At 41.2% G+C, this 17,674-nt stretch overlaps 2 protein-coding genes across 3 annotated transcripts in view; both read right to left on the reverse strand.

Annotated features, from left to right (window-relative positions):
• Positions 1–8,837, reverse strand: part of LOC139412353 (magnesium transporter NIPA2-like) — an 18,596-nt gene extending 9,759 nt beyond the window's left edge. The window contains exons 1-2 of one of the 2 annotated variants that reach the window (XM_071159239.1): positions 8,668–8,837; positions 7,502–7,744 (exon numbers count right to left, since the gene is read on the reverse strand). In XM_071159239.1, the coding sequence (XP_071015340.1) occupies positions 7,502–7,640 (139 nt within the window). In that variant the 5' untranslated portion in view covers positions 7,641–7,744; positions 8,668–8,837. Of the gene's footprint in view, positions 1–7,501; positions 7,745–8,009; positions 8,109–8,667 lie in introns of those variants that run through there. The other variant, XM_071159194.1, reaches the window with a different exon arrangement.
• Positions 8,838–10,571: 1,734 nt separating this feature from the next.
• LOC139414596 (NIPA magnesium transporter 1) lies at positions 10,572–13,764 on the reverse strand. Its single transcript, XM_071162424.1, has 5 exons — positions 13,468–13,764; positions 13,139–13,186; positions 12,851–12,941; positions 12,397–12,557; positions 10,572–11,566 (listed from the first exon to the last, which is right to left on the reverse strand). Exons 1-5 carry the CDS (start codon positions 13,598–13,600, stop codon positions 11,055–11,057), a joined length of 945 nt encoding a protein of 314 aa, XP_071018525.1. The 5' UTR covers positions 13,601–13,764; the 3' UTR covers positions 10,572–11,054.
• Positions 13,765–17,674: the final 3,910 nt, after the last annotated feature.

Genomic DNA, 17,674 nt, shown 5'->3' on the forward strand with positions numbered 1-17,674 from the left:
TAGTTAATGATTGGGTGTGTATATAAGACAAGGTGCAGCAGAGAGTCTACTAGTTAATGATTGGGTGTGTATATAAGACAAGGTGCAGCAGAGTGTCTACTAGTTAATGATTGGGTGTGTATATAAGACAAGGTGCAGCAGAGTCTCCTAGTTAATGATTGGATGTGTATTTAAGACAAGGTGCAGCAGAGAGTCTCCTAGTTAATGATTGGGCGTGTATATAAGACAAGGTGCAGCAGAGTCTCCTAGTTAATGATTGGGTGTGTATATAAGACAAGGTGCAGCAGAGAGTCTACTAGTTAATGATTGGGTGTGTATATAAGACAAGGTGCAGCAGAGTGTCTACTAGTTAATGATTGGGTGTGTATATAAGACAAGGTGCAGCAGAGTCTCCTAGTTAATGATTGGGTGTGTATATAAGACAAGGTGCAGCAGAGAGTCTCCTAGTTAATGATTGGGCGTGTATATAAGACAAGGTGCAGCAGAGTCTACTAGTTAATGATTGGGTGTGTATATAAGACAAGGTGCAGCAGAGAGTCTACTAGTTAATGATTGGGTGTGTATATAAGACAAGGTGCAGCAGAGAGTCTCCTAGTTAATGATTGGGCGTGTATATAAGACAAGGTGCAGCAGAGTCTCCTAGTTAATGATTGGGCGTGTATATAAGACAAGGTGCAGCAGAGAGTCTCCTAGTTAATGATTGGGTGTGTATATAAGACAAGGTGCAGCAGAGAGTCTCCTAGTTAATGATTGGGTGTGTATATAAGACAAGGTGCAGCAGAGAGTCTCCTAGTTAATGATTGGGCGTGTATATAAGACAAGGTGCAGCAGAGAGTCTACTAGTTAATGATTGGGCGTGTATATAAGACAAGGTGCAGCAGAGTCTCCTAGTTAATGATTGGGTGTGTATATAAGACAAGGTGCAGCAGAGTCTCCTAGTTAATGATTGGGTGTGTATATAAGACAAGGTGCAGCAGAGAGTCTCCTAGTTAATGATTGGGTGTGTATATAAGACAAGGTGCAGCAGAGAGTCTCCTAGTTAATGATTGGGTGTGTATATAAGACAAGGTGCAGCAGAGTCTCCTAGTTAATGATTGGGTGTGTATATAAGACAAGGTGCAGCAGAGAGTCTCCTAGTTAATGATTGGGCGTGTATATAAGACAAGGTGCAGCAGAGTCTCCTAGTTAATGATTGGGTGTGTATATAAGACAAGGTGCAGCAGAGTCTCCTAGTTAATGATTGGGTGTGTATATAAGACAAGGTGCAGCAGAGTCTCCTAGTTAATGATTGGGTGTGTATATAAGACAAGGTACAGCAGAGAGTCTACTAGTTAATGATTGGGTGTGTATATAAGACAAGGTGCAGCAGAGTCTCCTAGTTAATGATTGGGTGTGTATATAAGACAAGGTGCAGCAGAGAGTCTCCTAGTTAATGATTGGGTGTGTATATAAGACAAGGTGCAGCAGAGTCTCCTAGTTAATGATTGGGTGTGTATATAAGACAAGGTGCAGCAGAGTCTCCTAGTTAATGATTGGGTGTGTATATAAGACAAGGTGCAGCAGAGAGTCTCCTAGTTAATGATTGGGTGTGTATATAAGACAAGGTGCAGCAGAGAGTCTACTAGTTAATGATTGGGTGTGTATATAAGACAAGGTGCAGCAGAGAGTCTCCTAGTTAATGATTGGGTGTGTATATAAGACAAGGTGCAGCAGAGAGTCTACTAGTTAATGATTGGGTGTGTATATAAGACAAGGTGCAGCAGAGAGTCTACTAGTTAATGATTGGGTGTGTATATAAGACAAGGTGCAGCAGAGAGTCTACTAGTTAATGATTGGGTGTGTATATAAGACAAGGTGCAGCAGAGAGTCTACTAGTTAATGATTGGGTGTGTATATAAGACAAGGTGCAGCAGAGAGTCTACTAGTTAATGATTGGGTGTGTATATAAGACAAGGTGCAGCAGAGAGTCTCCTAGTTAATGATTGGGTGTGTATATAAGACAAGGTGCAGCAGAGTCTCCTAGTTAATGATTGGGTGTGTATATAAGACAAGGTGCAGCAGAGTCTCCTAGTTAATGATTGGGTGTGTATATAAGACAAGGTGCAGCAGAGAGTCTACTAGTTAATGATTGGGTGTGTATATAAGACAAGGTGCAGCAGAGTCTCCTAGTTAATGATTGGGTGTGTATATAAGACAAGGTGCAGCAGAGTCTCCTAGTTAATGATTGGGTGTGTATATAAGACAAGGTGCAGCAGAGAGTCTACTAGTTAATGATTGGGTGTGTATATAAGACAAGGTGCAGCAGAGAGTCTCCTAGTTAATGATTGGGTGTGTATATAAGACAAGGTGCAGCAGAGAGTCTCCTAGTTAATGATTGGGTGTGTATATAAGACAAGGTGCAGCAGAGAGTCTCCTAGTTAATGATTGGGTGTGTATATAAGACAAGGTGCAGCAGAGTCTCCTAGTTAATGATTGGGCGTGTATATAAGACAAGGTGCAGCAGAGTCTCCTAGTTAATGATTGGGTGTGTATATAAGACAAGGTGCAGCAGAGAGTCTCCTAGTTAATGATTGGGTGTGTATATAAGACAAGGTGCAGCAGAGAGTCTCCTAGTTAATGATTGGGCGTGTATATAAGACAAGGTGCAGCAGAGAGTCTCCTAGTTAATGATTGGGTGTGTATATAAGACAAGGTGCAGCAGAGTCTACTAGTTAATGATTGGGTGTGTATATAAGACAAGGTACAGCAGAGTCTCCTAGTTAATGATTGCAGTGTGTATATAAGACAAGGTGCAGCAGAGAGTCTACTAGTTAATGATTGGGTGTGTATATAAGACAAGGTGCAGCAGTCTCCTAGTTAATGATTGCTGTGTGTATATAAGACAAGGTGCAGCAGAGTCTCCTAGTTAATGATTGGGTGTGTATATAAGACAAGGTGCAGCAGAGAGTCTACTAGTTAATGATTGGGTGTGTATATAAGACAAGGTGCAGCAGAGAGTCTCCTAGTTAATGATTGCAGTGTGTATATAAGACAAGGTGCAGCAGAGAGTCTACTAGTTAATGATTGGGTGTGTATATAAGACAAGGTGCAGCAGAGTCTACTAGTTAATGATTGGGTGTGTATATAAGACAAGGTGCAGCAGAGAGTCTCCTAGTTAATGATTGGGCGTGTATATAAGACAAGGTGCAGCAGAGAGTCTACTAGTTAATGATTGGGTGTGTATATAAGACAAGGTGCAGCAGAGAGTCTCCTAGTTAATGATTGGGTGTGTATATAAGACAAGGTGCAGCAGAGTCTCCTAGTTAATGATTGCAGTGTGTATATAAGACAAGGTACAGCAGAGAGTCTACTAGTTAATGATTGGGTGTGTATATAAGACAAGGTGCAGCAGAGTCTCCTAGTTAATGATTGGGTGTGTATATAAGACAAGGTGCAGCAGAGTCTCCTAGTTAATGATTGGGTGTGTATATAAGACAAGGTGCAGCAGAGAGTCTACTAGTTAATGATTGGGTGTGTATATAAGACAAGGTGCAGCAGAGTCTCCTAGTTAATGATTGGGTGTGTATATAAGACAAGGTGCAGCAGAGAGTCTACCAGTTAATGATTGGGTGTGTATATAAGACAAGGTGCAGCAGAGTCTCCTAGTTAATGATTGGGCGTGTATATAAGACAAGGTGCAGCAGAGAGTCTACTAGTTAATGATTGGGTGTGTATATAAGACAAGGTGCAGCAGAGAGTCTCCTAGTTAATGATTGGGTGTGTATATAAGACAAGGTGCAGCAGAGTCTACTAGTTAATGATTGGGTGTGTATATAAGACAAGGTGCAGCAGAGAGTATACTAGTTAATGATTGGGTGTGTATATAAGACAAGGTGCAGCAGAGAGTCTACTAGTTAATGATTGGGTGTGTATATAAGACAAGGTGCAGCAGAGTCTACTAGTTAATGATTGGGTGTGTATATAAGACAAGGTGCAGCAGAGAGTCTCCTAGTTAATGATTGGGTGTGTATATAAGACAAGGTGCAGCAGAGAGTCTACTAGTTAATGATTGGGTGTGTATATAAGACAAGGTGCAGCAGAGAGTCTCCTAGTTAATGATTGCAGTGTGTATATAAGACAAGGTGCAGCAGAGAGTCTACTAGTTAATGATTGGGTGTGTATATAAGACAAGGTGCAGCAGAGAGTCTCCTAGTTAATGATTGGGCGTGTATATAAGACAAGGTGCAGCAGAGAGTCTACTAGTTAATGATTGGGTGTGTATATAAGACAAGGTGCAGCAGAGAGTCTCCTAGTTAATGATTGGGTGTGTATATAAGACAAGGTGCAGCAGAGAGTCTACTAGTTAATGATTGGGCGTGTATATAAGACAAGGTACAGCAGAGAGTCTACTAGTTAATGATTGGGTGTGTATATAAGACAAGGTGCAGCAGAGAGTCTACTAGTTAATGATTGGGCGTGTATATAAGACAAGGTGCAGCAGAGAGTCTACTAGTTAATGATTGCTGTGTGTATATAAGACAAGGTGCAGCAGAGAGTCTACTAGTTAATGATTGGGCGTGTATATAAGACAAGGTACAGCAGAGAGTCTACTAGTTAATGATTGGGTGTGTATATAAGACAAGGTGCAGCAGAGTCTCCTAGTTAATGATTGGGCGTGTATATAAGACAAGGTGCAGCAGAGAGTCTACTAGTTAATGATTGGGTGTGTATATAAGACAAGGTGCAGCAGAGTCTACTAGTTAATGATTGGGTGTGTATATAAGACAAGGTGCAGCAGAGTCTACTAGTTAATGATTGGGTGTGTATATAAGACAAGGTGCAGCAGAGAGTCTACTAGTTAATGATTGGGTGTGTATATAAGACAAGGTGCAGCAGAGTCTCCTAGTTAATGATTGGGTGTGTATATAAGACAAGGTGCAGCAGAGAGTCTACTAGTTAATGATTGGGTGTGTATATAAGACAAGGTGCAGCAGAGTCTCCTAGTTAATGATTGGGTGTGTATATAAGACAAGGTGCAGCAGAGTCTACTAGTTAATGATTGGGTGTGTATATAAGACAAGGTGCAGCAGAGAGTCTCCTAGTTAATGATTGGGTGTGTATATAAGACAAGGTGCAGCAGAGAGTCTCCTAGTTAATGATTGGGCGTGTATATAAGACAAGGTGCAGCAGAGAGTCTACTAGTTAATGATTGGGTGTGTATATAAGACAAGGTGCAGCAGAGAGTCTCCTAGTTAATGATTGGGTGTGTATATAAGACAAGGTGCAGCAGAGAGTCTACTAGTTAATGATTGGGCATGTATATAAGACAAGGTACAGCAGAGAGTCTACTAGTTAATGATTGGGTGTGTATATAAGACAAGGTGCAGCAGAGTCTCCTAGTTAATGATTGGGCGTGTATATAAGACAAGGTGCAGCAGAGAGTCTACTAGTTAATGATTGGGTGTGTATATAAGACAAGGTGCAGCAGAGTCTACTAGTTAATGATTGGGTGTGTATATAAGACAAGGTGCAGCAGAGAGTCTACTAGTTAATGATTGGGTGTGTATATAAGACAAGGTGCAGCAGAGAGTCTACTAGTTAATGATTGGGTGTGTATATAAGACAAGGTGCAGCAGAGTCTACTAGTTAATGATTGGGTGTGTATATAAGACAAGGTGCAGCAGAGTCTCCTAGTTAATGATTGGGCGTGTATATAAGACAAGGTGCAGCAGAGTCTACTAGTTAATGATTGGGTGTGTATATAAGACAAGGTGCAGCAGAGTCTACTAGTTAATGATTGGGTGTGTATATAAGACAAGGTGCAGCAGAGAGTCTACTAGTTAATGATTGGGTGTGTATATAAGACAAGGTGCAGCAGAGTCTCCTAGTTAATGATTGGGTGTGTATATAAGACAAGGTGCAGCAGAGAGTCTACTAGTTAATGATTGGGTGTGTATATAAGACAAGGTGCAGCAGAGAGTCTACTAGTTAATGATTGGGTGTGTATATAAGACAAGGTACAGCAGAGTGTCTACTAGTTAATGATTGGGTGTGTATATAAGACAAGGTGCAGCAGAGAGTCTACTAGTTAATGATTGGGTGTGTATATAAGACAAGGTGCAGCAGAGAGTCTACTAGTTAATGATTGGGTGTGTATATAAGACAAGGTACAGCAGAGTGTCTACTAGTTAATGATTGGGTGTGTATATAAGACAAGGTGCAGCAGAGAGTCTACTAGTTAATGATTGGGTGTGTATATAAGACAAGGTGCAGCAGAGAGTCTACTAGTTAATGATTGGGTGTGTATATAAGACAAGGTGCAGCAGAGAGTCTCCTAGTTAATGATTGCAGTGTGTATATAAGACAAGGTGCAGCAGAGAGTCTACTAGTTAATGATTGGGTGTGTATATAAGACAAGGTGCAGCAGAGAGTCTACTAGTTAATGATTGGGTGTGTATATAAGACAAGGTGCAGCAGAGTCTCCTAGTTAATGATTGGGTGTGTATATAAGACAAGGTGCAGCAGAGAGTCTCCTAGTTAATGATTGGGTGTGTATATAAGACAAGGTGCAGCAGAGAGTCTCCTAGTTAATGATTGCTGTGTGTAATAAAAGCAGAAGTGTGACAAACTGATCAAGTGTTCAACTCTGCCGCACCCTTCTGCATCTTAGCACCAGTCAGTTACTGCCACATTCTGAGCTGAACTCGCAAGACAAGTTGTCAACAATTCCATTCACACCCAGTTACACAGCCACACCTGGCAGATCCTTACGATATCCATGTGTGAATTGGAAATGTGTTTTTTTTTTTTATCCCACCCCTCAGTGAGGGGTCATGGCCAGCCATTATCCCACCCCTCAGTGAGGGGTCATGGCCAGCCATTATCTCACCCCTCAGTGAGGGGTCATGGCCAGCCATTATCCCACCCCTCAGTGAGGGGTCATGGCCAGCCATTATCCCACCCCTCAGTGAGGGGTCATGGCCAGCCATTATCCCACCCCTCAGAGGGGTCATGACCAGCCATTATCCCACCCCTCAGAGGGATCATGGCCAGCCATTATCCCACCCCTCAGTGAGGGGTCATGGCCAGCCATTATCCCACCACTCAGTGAGGGGTCATGGCCAGCCATTATCCCACCCCTCAGAGGGGTCATGGCCAGCCATTATCCCACCCCTCAGAGGGGTCATGGCCAGCCATTATCCCACCCCTCAGAGGGGTTATGGCCAGCCATTATCAACGGCGACCTTGGAGCAATTAGGGTTAAGCGCAGATTTTTTTCGCCGGCTCAGGGATTCAAACTAGCAACCTTTCGGTTACTGTCCAAATACTCTAACAGCTAGGCTACCTGACATCAATCTATGCGTACAGTACATATAAACAAAATGACCTGCTCTCTTGATCTCTTTCTCAAATGTACAAATTCACCCAAACGATACTGTGTACTCTACTTTACATATTAGTAATTTAGTAGACACTCTTATCTAGAGCAGCAGTTGGTGACTGAACATAAACATGACATTACCTGCCCTACACTGTCCCTTCCTGGCCAGGCGGAGTAGTCCTTTCTTCTTGAGAATGAAGCTTCCTCCTATGAAGATGCTGGAGCTGATGGCTAGTCCCAGGCCGATGTAGAAATCATACTTCCCTCTGTCCTGGCCCATGGTGACGCTGGATGTGTTGTTCGTACTGTTTGTTACATTGACCACAACACACAGGAGTTGCTGACCAGCCGAACACCTGTCACCAACCTGTGTCACCACTCTACCTTTAGTAAGACAGCAAAACGACAAGACACAAACAAATATTCAACTCATACATCAATGTACCTAGGAAATAATGTACTTACTACGACTGTGATATGTGGCCTCACCTAGCTTTAAGACGAATGCACTAAGTTGCTCGGGATAAAAGTGTCTGCTAAATGACAAATGTAAATTGAAATCGATATGCCTAGGTAAAATATACCTAAAGTTTACAACTGTTAGTAATTCAGTTGTAGAATCTGATTCCTCCCAGTTAGGCTAACTTACCATTTCGACAAGTTATATCACAGAGTGAACAACCCTGATGCAAAATAGTTGGTTCCATTATAGAAATGGCACATTGACAATCCGTATGCTAGGTAGACCAAACCCTGTCTACCACTTCCGCAACCTGAGTCAAGAACTCAGCAGGTGACTAAGAATGCAGTAATCAAAGATTCAATGTGGCGCTGCAAGACCCATAAATCTTCAGGCCAAAGCAATGTTGCCGTCATGAAATACCGGGTTGTCATTCACACCTGCACGATGACAACAATAACATGATCTGATTTGTGATGTGTTCATATGATAACTAGGTACTGTAGCTAGCTAACGTTCACTGGCATGGCTATTGCTAACGTAACGTTAGCCAGTTAGCTAATTAGGCAACTAGCTAACTAAATGACTACCTTCAATTTCCTAGCATCGCTATCAGTTTACTAACTAGCATAGCTATCATTTTGAGATTAAGCTCAAGCCTTCTTTTGTCCATCTCAGTCAGATCAAAACTAGCTAGCTTGTTAGCATAAGGGCTAATGTGCCCTAACTCGGTTGGTAATTGTACCAGCTAGCTAGCTATGTGAAAACCTGCGGCCAAATAACTAACTAGCAAGCTGGCATACTATTGTAAACATGAATATCATATGTACGTTTCCATGCGAAATACCTGGTAAAAAGATCCCTGGTTTTTCCAGGAAAACAGTGGTAGTTAGCTAGCTATGTGATAAATAGCAAGTTATAGCTATGTAGCTCTCTCATTTTGTTACGACCTAATTTGAAGGCAAGGTTGACGCTGTCCGCCCACACATGGTGAAAGGCCGATTCTTCACGCATGCGCACAAATAGGTCCTGAGAAGTTAGACTCGTTCTACCAGAAATTCTCTAGATGAATATTTTAGTGAAAACTTTAATAAAGTGCCCTATTTGATTGCCACATTCTAAATGGATTGTTACACCTCGAAATGTTTTAACGCATTTTTAACTAAGCCTATACAGTTTAGTGAAATGTTCTTGTCAGTCTTATCATCTGTATCGTATCATACTGTATCATATCAAACTGTATCATATTATACTCTATCATATCATACTGTATCATACTGTATCATATCATACTGTATCATATCAAACTATCATATCATACTGTATCATATCATACTCTTATCATATCATACTGTATCATATTGTATTGTATCATACTGTATCGTATCATACTGTATCCTACTATATCATATCATACTGTATCGTATCATATCATACGGTATCATACTGTATCATATCAAACTGTATCATATCATACTGTATCATATTGTATCATATCATATTGTATCATACTCTGTCGTATCTTACCTCATCATACTGTATCGTATCATATCATACTATATCATATCATAATGTAACATACTGTATCATATCATACTGTATCATATCATACTATATCATACTGTAACATACTGTATCGTATCATACTGTATCATATCATATCATACTGTATCATACTTTATCGTATCATACTATCATATCATACCGTATCATATCATACTGCATCATACTGTATCGTATCATACTATCATATCATACTGTATCATATCATACTGTATCATATCATACCATCATATCATACTATATCATATCATACTGTATCATACTATCATATCACACTGTATCATATCATACTATATCATATCATACTGTATTGTATCATACTATCATATCATACTGTATCATACTATCATATCATACTGTATCATATCATACCATCATATCATACTGTATCATATCATACTGTATCATATCATACCATCATATCATACTATATCATATCATACTATCATATCATACTATATCATATCATACTGTATCATACTATCATATCATACTGTATCATATCATACTGTATTTTTATGTAAAACATATAGTTGCTCTGATATTCAACAAACAGTGCTTCTTCAGAGCTGCAATGTATTTTCCAAGCAATAACACAAATCCAAATATAATACCTACAGTTATTGAATGAGTGAGAATAATATCTAACATTACCTGCCGAGATGCAACCAAAATGTTGTCACTTTTCTCTCCAGCCTTTGTGAGTCCTTCGATCCAACGTTACAAAAAGAGTCCCAGTTCCCCACCACACTGTTGTGACTGTCTAGAATTACTCTCTAAATAATTCAATGACCCACAATGCTTATGTGAATAGGCATAGTTCTAAGGTTTACAAATGGACTGAATGGTCATTGGACATGAAGGGAGTCCAAACTGACTGAAGAAGACTCTAAAAGAATGAAATGTTATTTTGGTAGTTTCTCACAGAGGACATGTGGGTAGCTGTCATAATAACCTGTTATGTGTGTTAGAACACATCATCAGGTCCACATTTAGAAGGCCTGCTGTAGTGAAATGGTGGTTGAACTACTCTCCCCCGTGAAGGGGATTCGTAGTCAGTTGCAGCACAGAGTGCATTTAACCAACTCTCTGAATAAGAGATGCATGGGGCTGCCTAATCGACAGCCACGTCATCGGCACAGTTGTTGGAGGTTAACTGCCTTGCAAACACGTCACAAGATAAGAATCCATTTTTTTTTGCCTTTTATTGTAGAAAAATACAAAATCGTTGAGTTAATTTCACTTAATTATAAAAGACGACCCCATACTGACAAAGTTGACCACGTTGTAAGTTGTAATGAAATTAGACTTTTCAATCGGACACCCGAGTTAGGTTCTTTGGTTACAGCCAGTCCACGTGGATTGACACTTGACTGACAAGTGTTAGAATAGCAAACATCTAGCACATTATACAGCAACAATGCTGCTTAGCGTGTTTGAACACAACAGGACATGACTATCATTGAGCCCTTGAGAATGACGAGCAACAAATATTGCACAACAGATATGTTGTTCGCAAATCCACAGTAAAATTCTTCAACTTATATTCAAGTATTTTATTAGATACAAATGCAATTCACAATATCTATGTTATTCAAGATAAAAAAAAATATGGCCCCAAATGAACCAATAAACACTGCATTAATCTCCCTGAGACTGACAAGCCTCTGATTAATCAATTTTATCTGGTCCTCTAGCAGCTGGTTTCCAGGTGAGTGAGGCCTCTGAGGAGATACGGAGCAGCAGGACCCCAACAGCCACAGTGGTTAGCCCACACAGCATGCCCAGGCAGTCTACTAAACCCACTGTGGTCCACTCTCTGAACAAGATGGCTGAAGCGGTGAGGACTGTAGATGTGAAGGTCACATAGTAAATGGCTTCAAACACGTTGGAGCTGTAGTGCTCCAGAGCCTTGTTGATGAAGGTGAACTGGATGAGGATGCTGACGGACAGGGTTCCCAGTAGACCCAGGAAGAGACCTAGGGCTCGGCTGCTGGAAGGCCCCCCGCTGAAGGCATCCTGAGCAGCCAGGCCCAGCCCCTTACAGCTGGTGACTGTGAAACTCCCCAGGAGGGAGCAGATGGACACGTACACCATAATGTTGGACGTGCCGTGAGCTGGGGCCACCCACACCATCAGCACAACCAGTAGTAGGACCACCAACAAAGAATAGGCGACGAACACTGCATGGAGAGAAAACATTCACACACCTCAGAATTACTCTCAATTGAACTTAGATGTAAAGTTCTTATTTAGAGGACTCTGAGCAGTTCTGGGCTGGTTCAAACTATAACATGTCCTTGTACAGAGCACTCTGAACAGTGCAACGTCAATGGAGTTCACAGCAATGGACTTTGTACCGTATATATAGGGAATAGGGCTCTAGTCTAATGTAGTGCGCTATATAGGGAATAGGGCTCTAGTCTAATGTAGTGCGCTATATAGGGAATAGGGCTCTAGTCTAATGTAGTGCGCTATATAGGGAATAGGGCTCTAGTCTAATGTAGTGCGCTATATAGGGAATAGGGCTCTAGTCTAATGTAGTGCGCTATATAGGGAATAGGGCTCTAGTCTAATGTAGTGCACTATATAGGGAATAGGGCTCTAGTCTAATGTAGTGCGCTATATAGGGAATAGGGCTCTAGTCTAATGTAGTGCACTATATAGGGAATAGGGCTCTAGTCTAATGTAGTGCACTATATGGGGAATAGGGCTCTAGTCTAATGTAGTGCACTATATGGGGAATAGGGCTCTAGTCTAATGTAGTGCACTATATGGGGAATAGGGCTCTAGTCTAAAGTAGTGCACTATATAGGGAATAGGGCTCTAGTCTAATGTAGTGCACTATATAGGGAATAGGGCTCTGGTCTAAAGTAGTGCACTATATAGGGAATAGGGCTCTGGTCTAAAGTAGTGCACTATATAGGGAATAGGGCTCTGGTCTAAAGTAGTGCACTATATAGCGAATAGGGTGCCATTTGGGATGTAATAACCATGTCCAGGTCCCACCCACCTGGATCAGCAAGCCTCTCTTCCAGCTCCAGACTAGAGGTGACGCTCTCTGATTTAGGGGAGTGAATGATGAGCACGACAGAACCACAGCAACACAACACACAGCCCAGCTTCCCCAGGACATTCAGCTGTTCCTGGAGGATATAGGAGGCCAGAACAGCCCTGGATCACAAAGCAAACATTTCAGTGATCAAAACAGGGAGGCATGCAGTTAGCTAGCTAGGCAAAGATCACATCACTGTAAACACTCCTGTACTGTAGCAAACATCACATCACTGTAAACACCCCTGTACTGTAGCAAACATCACTGTAAACACTGCTGTACTGTAGCAAACATCACATCACTGTAAACACCCCTGTACTGTAGCAAACATCACATCACTGTAAACACTCCCACCAGAAAACAAAAGACAATAGTAGTCACACATGTCAATCAATGTCAATCAATAACTCACCCAAACAGCACCCCCAGGGCTCCTAAAGGTGTGACCACCACAGCAGGGGCTGCGTTATAGGCCAGGAAGTTCCCAATCTGTCCCACAATCACTTGTTCGGAGGAGTTCAGAGGTCAATTGAATTCATTAAATATGATCAATCACATAAACGAAATCAGTGAGTAGTGATAGTTAATGTAGTAGTAAAATGTCTTTATTATTAGGAGAATCCTGTGTTTGACAGAAATATCCATGAGGATGTAATACAGTTAATAAATGACAGGTGGCGCTGTTAACTCGGCTACTTACTGGAGAGTGTACCGCTCCACCATACGCCATCTTTTAGATAGGACCCATCTAAATAAGAATGACATTACATGCAGTGTTTGTGTTATTAACAGTACGGTAGTCACCCTCTGATTTCCATGTACAATTCTAGTTATGCCACGAAAGCAGCATTCATTTTTTTTTTGCAGAAAAATCACGAAAAGTCAAGAGGAACCGAATGAAGTTAAGAGATGGTGTGCTTACTGTACAGTAGTAATGTTACTGTGTCTGAGGATATTACAACATTGTAGCCAACAAATGACCCTACAAACATGATTATACATAGGATTCATTTCCCCCCAGCACTCTACCTCTTTTACGGGATCGTAAAATTCCCTTTTTTTGAAGCACAAACGTCGATCCATTGATGAAACTTGATATGACAGCTATCCATACACCAGCAGCAATTGGTGGCGAAGTCTCTCTAATTTCTGAAGTCATCATTAATCACACATTTTCCCATAAGTGACACAAATGGTGGGCTTAAATTAAATTTGTGACTAGGCGAGGCAAGTCCAAAGCACACTGTACATATATATTTATATATTAGACGCAGGTTGATTTGTTGCTAAAAGTTGCTAGATGACGTTGTGATGTCATTGCGTGATAACGTAAAACTGCGTCATTACGTAGAAAACAATAACGTTACTCAAATTGACTGGCAAAAAAAACATGATTTGACATTTGTTCAGGTACAGACAGACTCCTACTCTTTTCTGTACAATTTTGATTGTAGACATGTTGATTGATGTTGTAAGTTCTGTTCATGATCAAACATTCGTGAGCAACTATATTCATTGGGTTTGTCTCGTCGAACCCATACTACTGCTGCTGCAGTCAGCCAACAATGATTGGCAATTTACTGAAATTGCTGCAGATGTCTCTCACAATGCGCTTTTGCAGCCAGGTACATGTGTTGTGACAGAAAATGTTTATTTTTTTCATTTAGAGGGAAAATGCGTGCATTTTAGCGTTTGAGTCACTTTCTAAAAGTTTCCTTTAAAAAAAAAATGTAGCTACATTTGTTGCTAGGTGCTGCATATAGCGCCCTCCATAGGTTGTAGTCGACAATGCAGGTAAAAGAGTTTTATTCTGGATGATTTATGGCGAGAATATCAGTGAAAAGACGAACCGGCAGGTACGTATCAGTCACATAATGGCACATTGATATCTATTCAAAAGTCTATTAAACATTTCGGGCTACACATCTACAAAGTCAGGGAGAGGATAGCAAATCAATATCTGTATCAATTAATTTATAATGATACCATTTCCGATATGGGATGCACCTGTTGGTTGATGGATAGGTGAAAGTTATGTGCTTACACCTACAGCAGATCAATCATTAAGCTTCTTCAAGGGAGGAATGCAGGATGCTTTCAATTCGAAAACGCCCCGTGACAAGGCTAAAAATCTAGCTACGTCATCTGTTTTCATGCCTTGTTTAGCTGTCAATCATGTGGGTCCAACGTGGAGGATTTATAAAGGCAGCAGCGCCGGTGATAGAAATAAGAACAACTCACACGATTATTTCAGGAGGCTGTTGCTGAGTGAGAGGTGTGTGTTGAGACTGAGCGCTGTAGGAGGGAGCAGAGTGTGAGCAGTGTTGCCAACTCCTCAGTAAGGAAGGTAGCTAGCTATTGGCTGTCCTAAAAGTCACTAAATTGGCAACACTGAGTGTGAGTGAGAGGAGACAAGGCAGCACGATCGTGCACATCGTGACAACATTTGACCAGTTGTAGGTAGGCTATTTAGATTGTCATTATGGAAACAACTACTTTCAACCCTTTTTCCATAAAACATATTATCGGGCCAGAACCGATGTGCAAGTTGTAAGACATTTCCTAACCCTTAGCTTCGATACAGCTACAGGAAACAGTTGATACCGTCCTGGTTGAGGGCAGTGTCTCAAACATACCACAGGACTCCTATCAAATATAGATTGAGCTCTGAATGTCTGAATGAGCATTAATATATGTTTATGAGAGTTCAATTGAGAAGTTATCTTCTGATTGCTGATACGTAACGTGTTGACTTCATGGTGCACGACTGCAACCAATTAGATGAGCATAAAATCGTATGTTTATGATGAAAAAGTCATCAAACTTTTGATATGTTGATACATGTGCTGACTGACCTCATGGCTGTCCTGTTGTCATAGCAGTTTGTTGGGCGGGGAGGGGTCATGTTGTGGGGTTAGGGTTAATGTTATTTTATTGTCATGCCTGGTCGAGTCAGGTTACCGTGGACCACAGTCCACCAGAGGTGGGGAGATAGACAGGTGGGGGTTTTATAACACCTCACACCCATTGTAAATCTTAAGGCAGCAGACAAAATCAAATCATATGTTATTGGTCACATACACATGGTCAGCAGATGTTATTGGTCACATGGTTAGCAGATGTTATTGGTCACATACACATGGTTAGCAGATGTTATTGGTCACATACACATGGTTAGCAGATGTTATTGGTCACATACACATGGTTAGCAGATGTTATTGGTCACATACACATGGTTAGCAGATGTTATTGGTCACATACATGGTTAGCAGATGTTATTGGTCACATACATGGTTAGCAGATGTTATTGGTCACATACACATGGGTAGCAGATGTTATTGGTCACATACACATGGTTAGCAGATGTTATTGGTCACATGGTTAGCAGATGTTATTGGTCACATACACATGGTTAGCAGATGTTATTGGTCACATACACATGGTTAACAGATGTTATTGGTCACATACACATGGTTAGCAGATGTTATTGGTCACATGGTTAGCAGATGTTATTGGTCACATACACATGGTTAGCAGATGTTATTGGTCACATACACATGGTTAACAGATGTTATTGGTCACATACACATGGTTAACAGATGTTATTGGTCACATACACATGGTTAACAGATGTTAATGGTCACATACACATGGTTAGCAGATGTTATTGGTCACATACACATGGTTAACAGATGTTATTGGTCACATACACATGGTTAGCAGATGTTATTGGTCACATGGTTAGCAGATGTTATTGGTCACATACACATGGTTAACAGATGTTATTGTGAGTGTAGTGAAATGCTTATGCTTAGCAGTATCAAACAGGTCATATCGAACAATTCCACAACAAAACCTAATATCTAACAATTCCACAACAAAACCTAATATCTAACAGTCTAGTAAAGGAATGGGATGAGAATATATGAGTATAAACTATATGGATGAGCAGACAGAGCGGCTAAGATGCAATAGATAGTAAAGGATAGATAGTGAAGGATACAGGATACAGTACATACATATGAGATGAGTAATGAGAGATATGTAAACATTATTAATGTGACTAGTGATCCATTATTAAAGTGGACAATGATTTCAAGTCTGTATGTTAGCAGCAGCCTCTCTGCTAGTGGTGGCTGTTTAACAGTCTGATGGCCTTGAGATAGAAGCTGTTTTTCAGTCTCTCGGTCCCTGCTTTGATGCACCTGTACTGACCTCGCCTTCTGGATGGAAGCGGGGTGAACAGGCAGTGGCTCGGGTGGTTGTTGTCCTTGATGATCTTTATGGCCTTCCTGTGACATAGGGTGTTGTAGGTGTCCTGGAGGGCAGGTAGTTTGCCCCCGGTGATGCGTTGTGCAGACCTCACCACCCTCTGGAGAGCCTTGCGGTTGTGGGAGGAGCAGTTGCCGTACCAGGCTGTGACACAGCCCGACAGGATGCTCTCAATTGTGCGTCTGTAAAAGTTAGTGAGGGTTTTCGGCGACAAGCCACATTTTTTTCAGCCTCCTGAGGTTGAAGAGATACGGTTGCGCCTTCTTCACCACACTGTCTGTGTGGGTGGACCATTTCAGTTTGTCAGTGTTATGACCACAGAGGAACTTAACTTTCCACCTTCTCCACTGCTGTCCCGTCGATGTGGATAGGGGGGTGCTCCCTTTGCTGTTTCCTGAAGTCCACGATCATCTCTTTTGTTTTGCTGAGTTGATTTTGGTGACAGAACTCTCCAAGGGCCCTCATCTCCTCCCTGTAGGCCGTCTCGTCGTTGTTGGTAATCAAGCCCACTACTGTTGTGTCGTCTGCAAACTTGATGATTTAGTTGGAGGCGTGCATGGCCAAATCCTTTGTCCTCCAAGTGAGAAGGATTGGAATGTGTGAGTGGGCCCTATGGAGAATCTAACTCAGAACGGTAACTTGCAATAAATGGACTTCGGGACAAATATTTAATCAGCCAAAATGGTAATAACGATAGGATATGAAAATGTATGTTGTATTTGTTATGTTATTAAAAGTTAAATGACGACGTTATAATGAAAATTGCAACTTGAAGAGTTTCCGTAATATGCACGTTTACATATTGTACGCTGTGTGTAAAATGTCCAGATCAAAGAGAATGTTTTTGTAAAAGTGAACTGTGAAATGAGTTGTCTAAAATTGATCAGAGGACAATCTTGACGCCTTGCCTCGTAACTACATACGCCCAGAGAACTTGCCATAAAGGTCGGAAACGTACTCCGAA

The sequence above is a fragment of the Oncorhynchus clarkii genome, chromosome 1 (genome assembly GCF_045791955.1).
Source record: "Oncorhynchus clarkii lewisi isolate Uvic-CL-2024 chromosome 1, UVic_Ocla_1.0, whole genome shotgun sequence".
In the NCBI taxonomy this organism is placed as follows: Eukaryota; Metazoa; Chordata; class Actinopteri; order Salmoniformes; family Salmonidae; genus Oncorhynchus; species Oncorhynchus clarkii.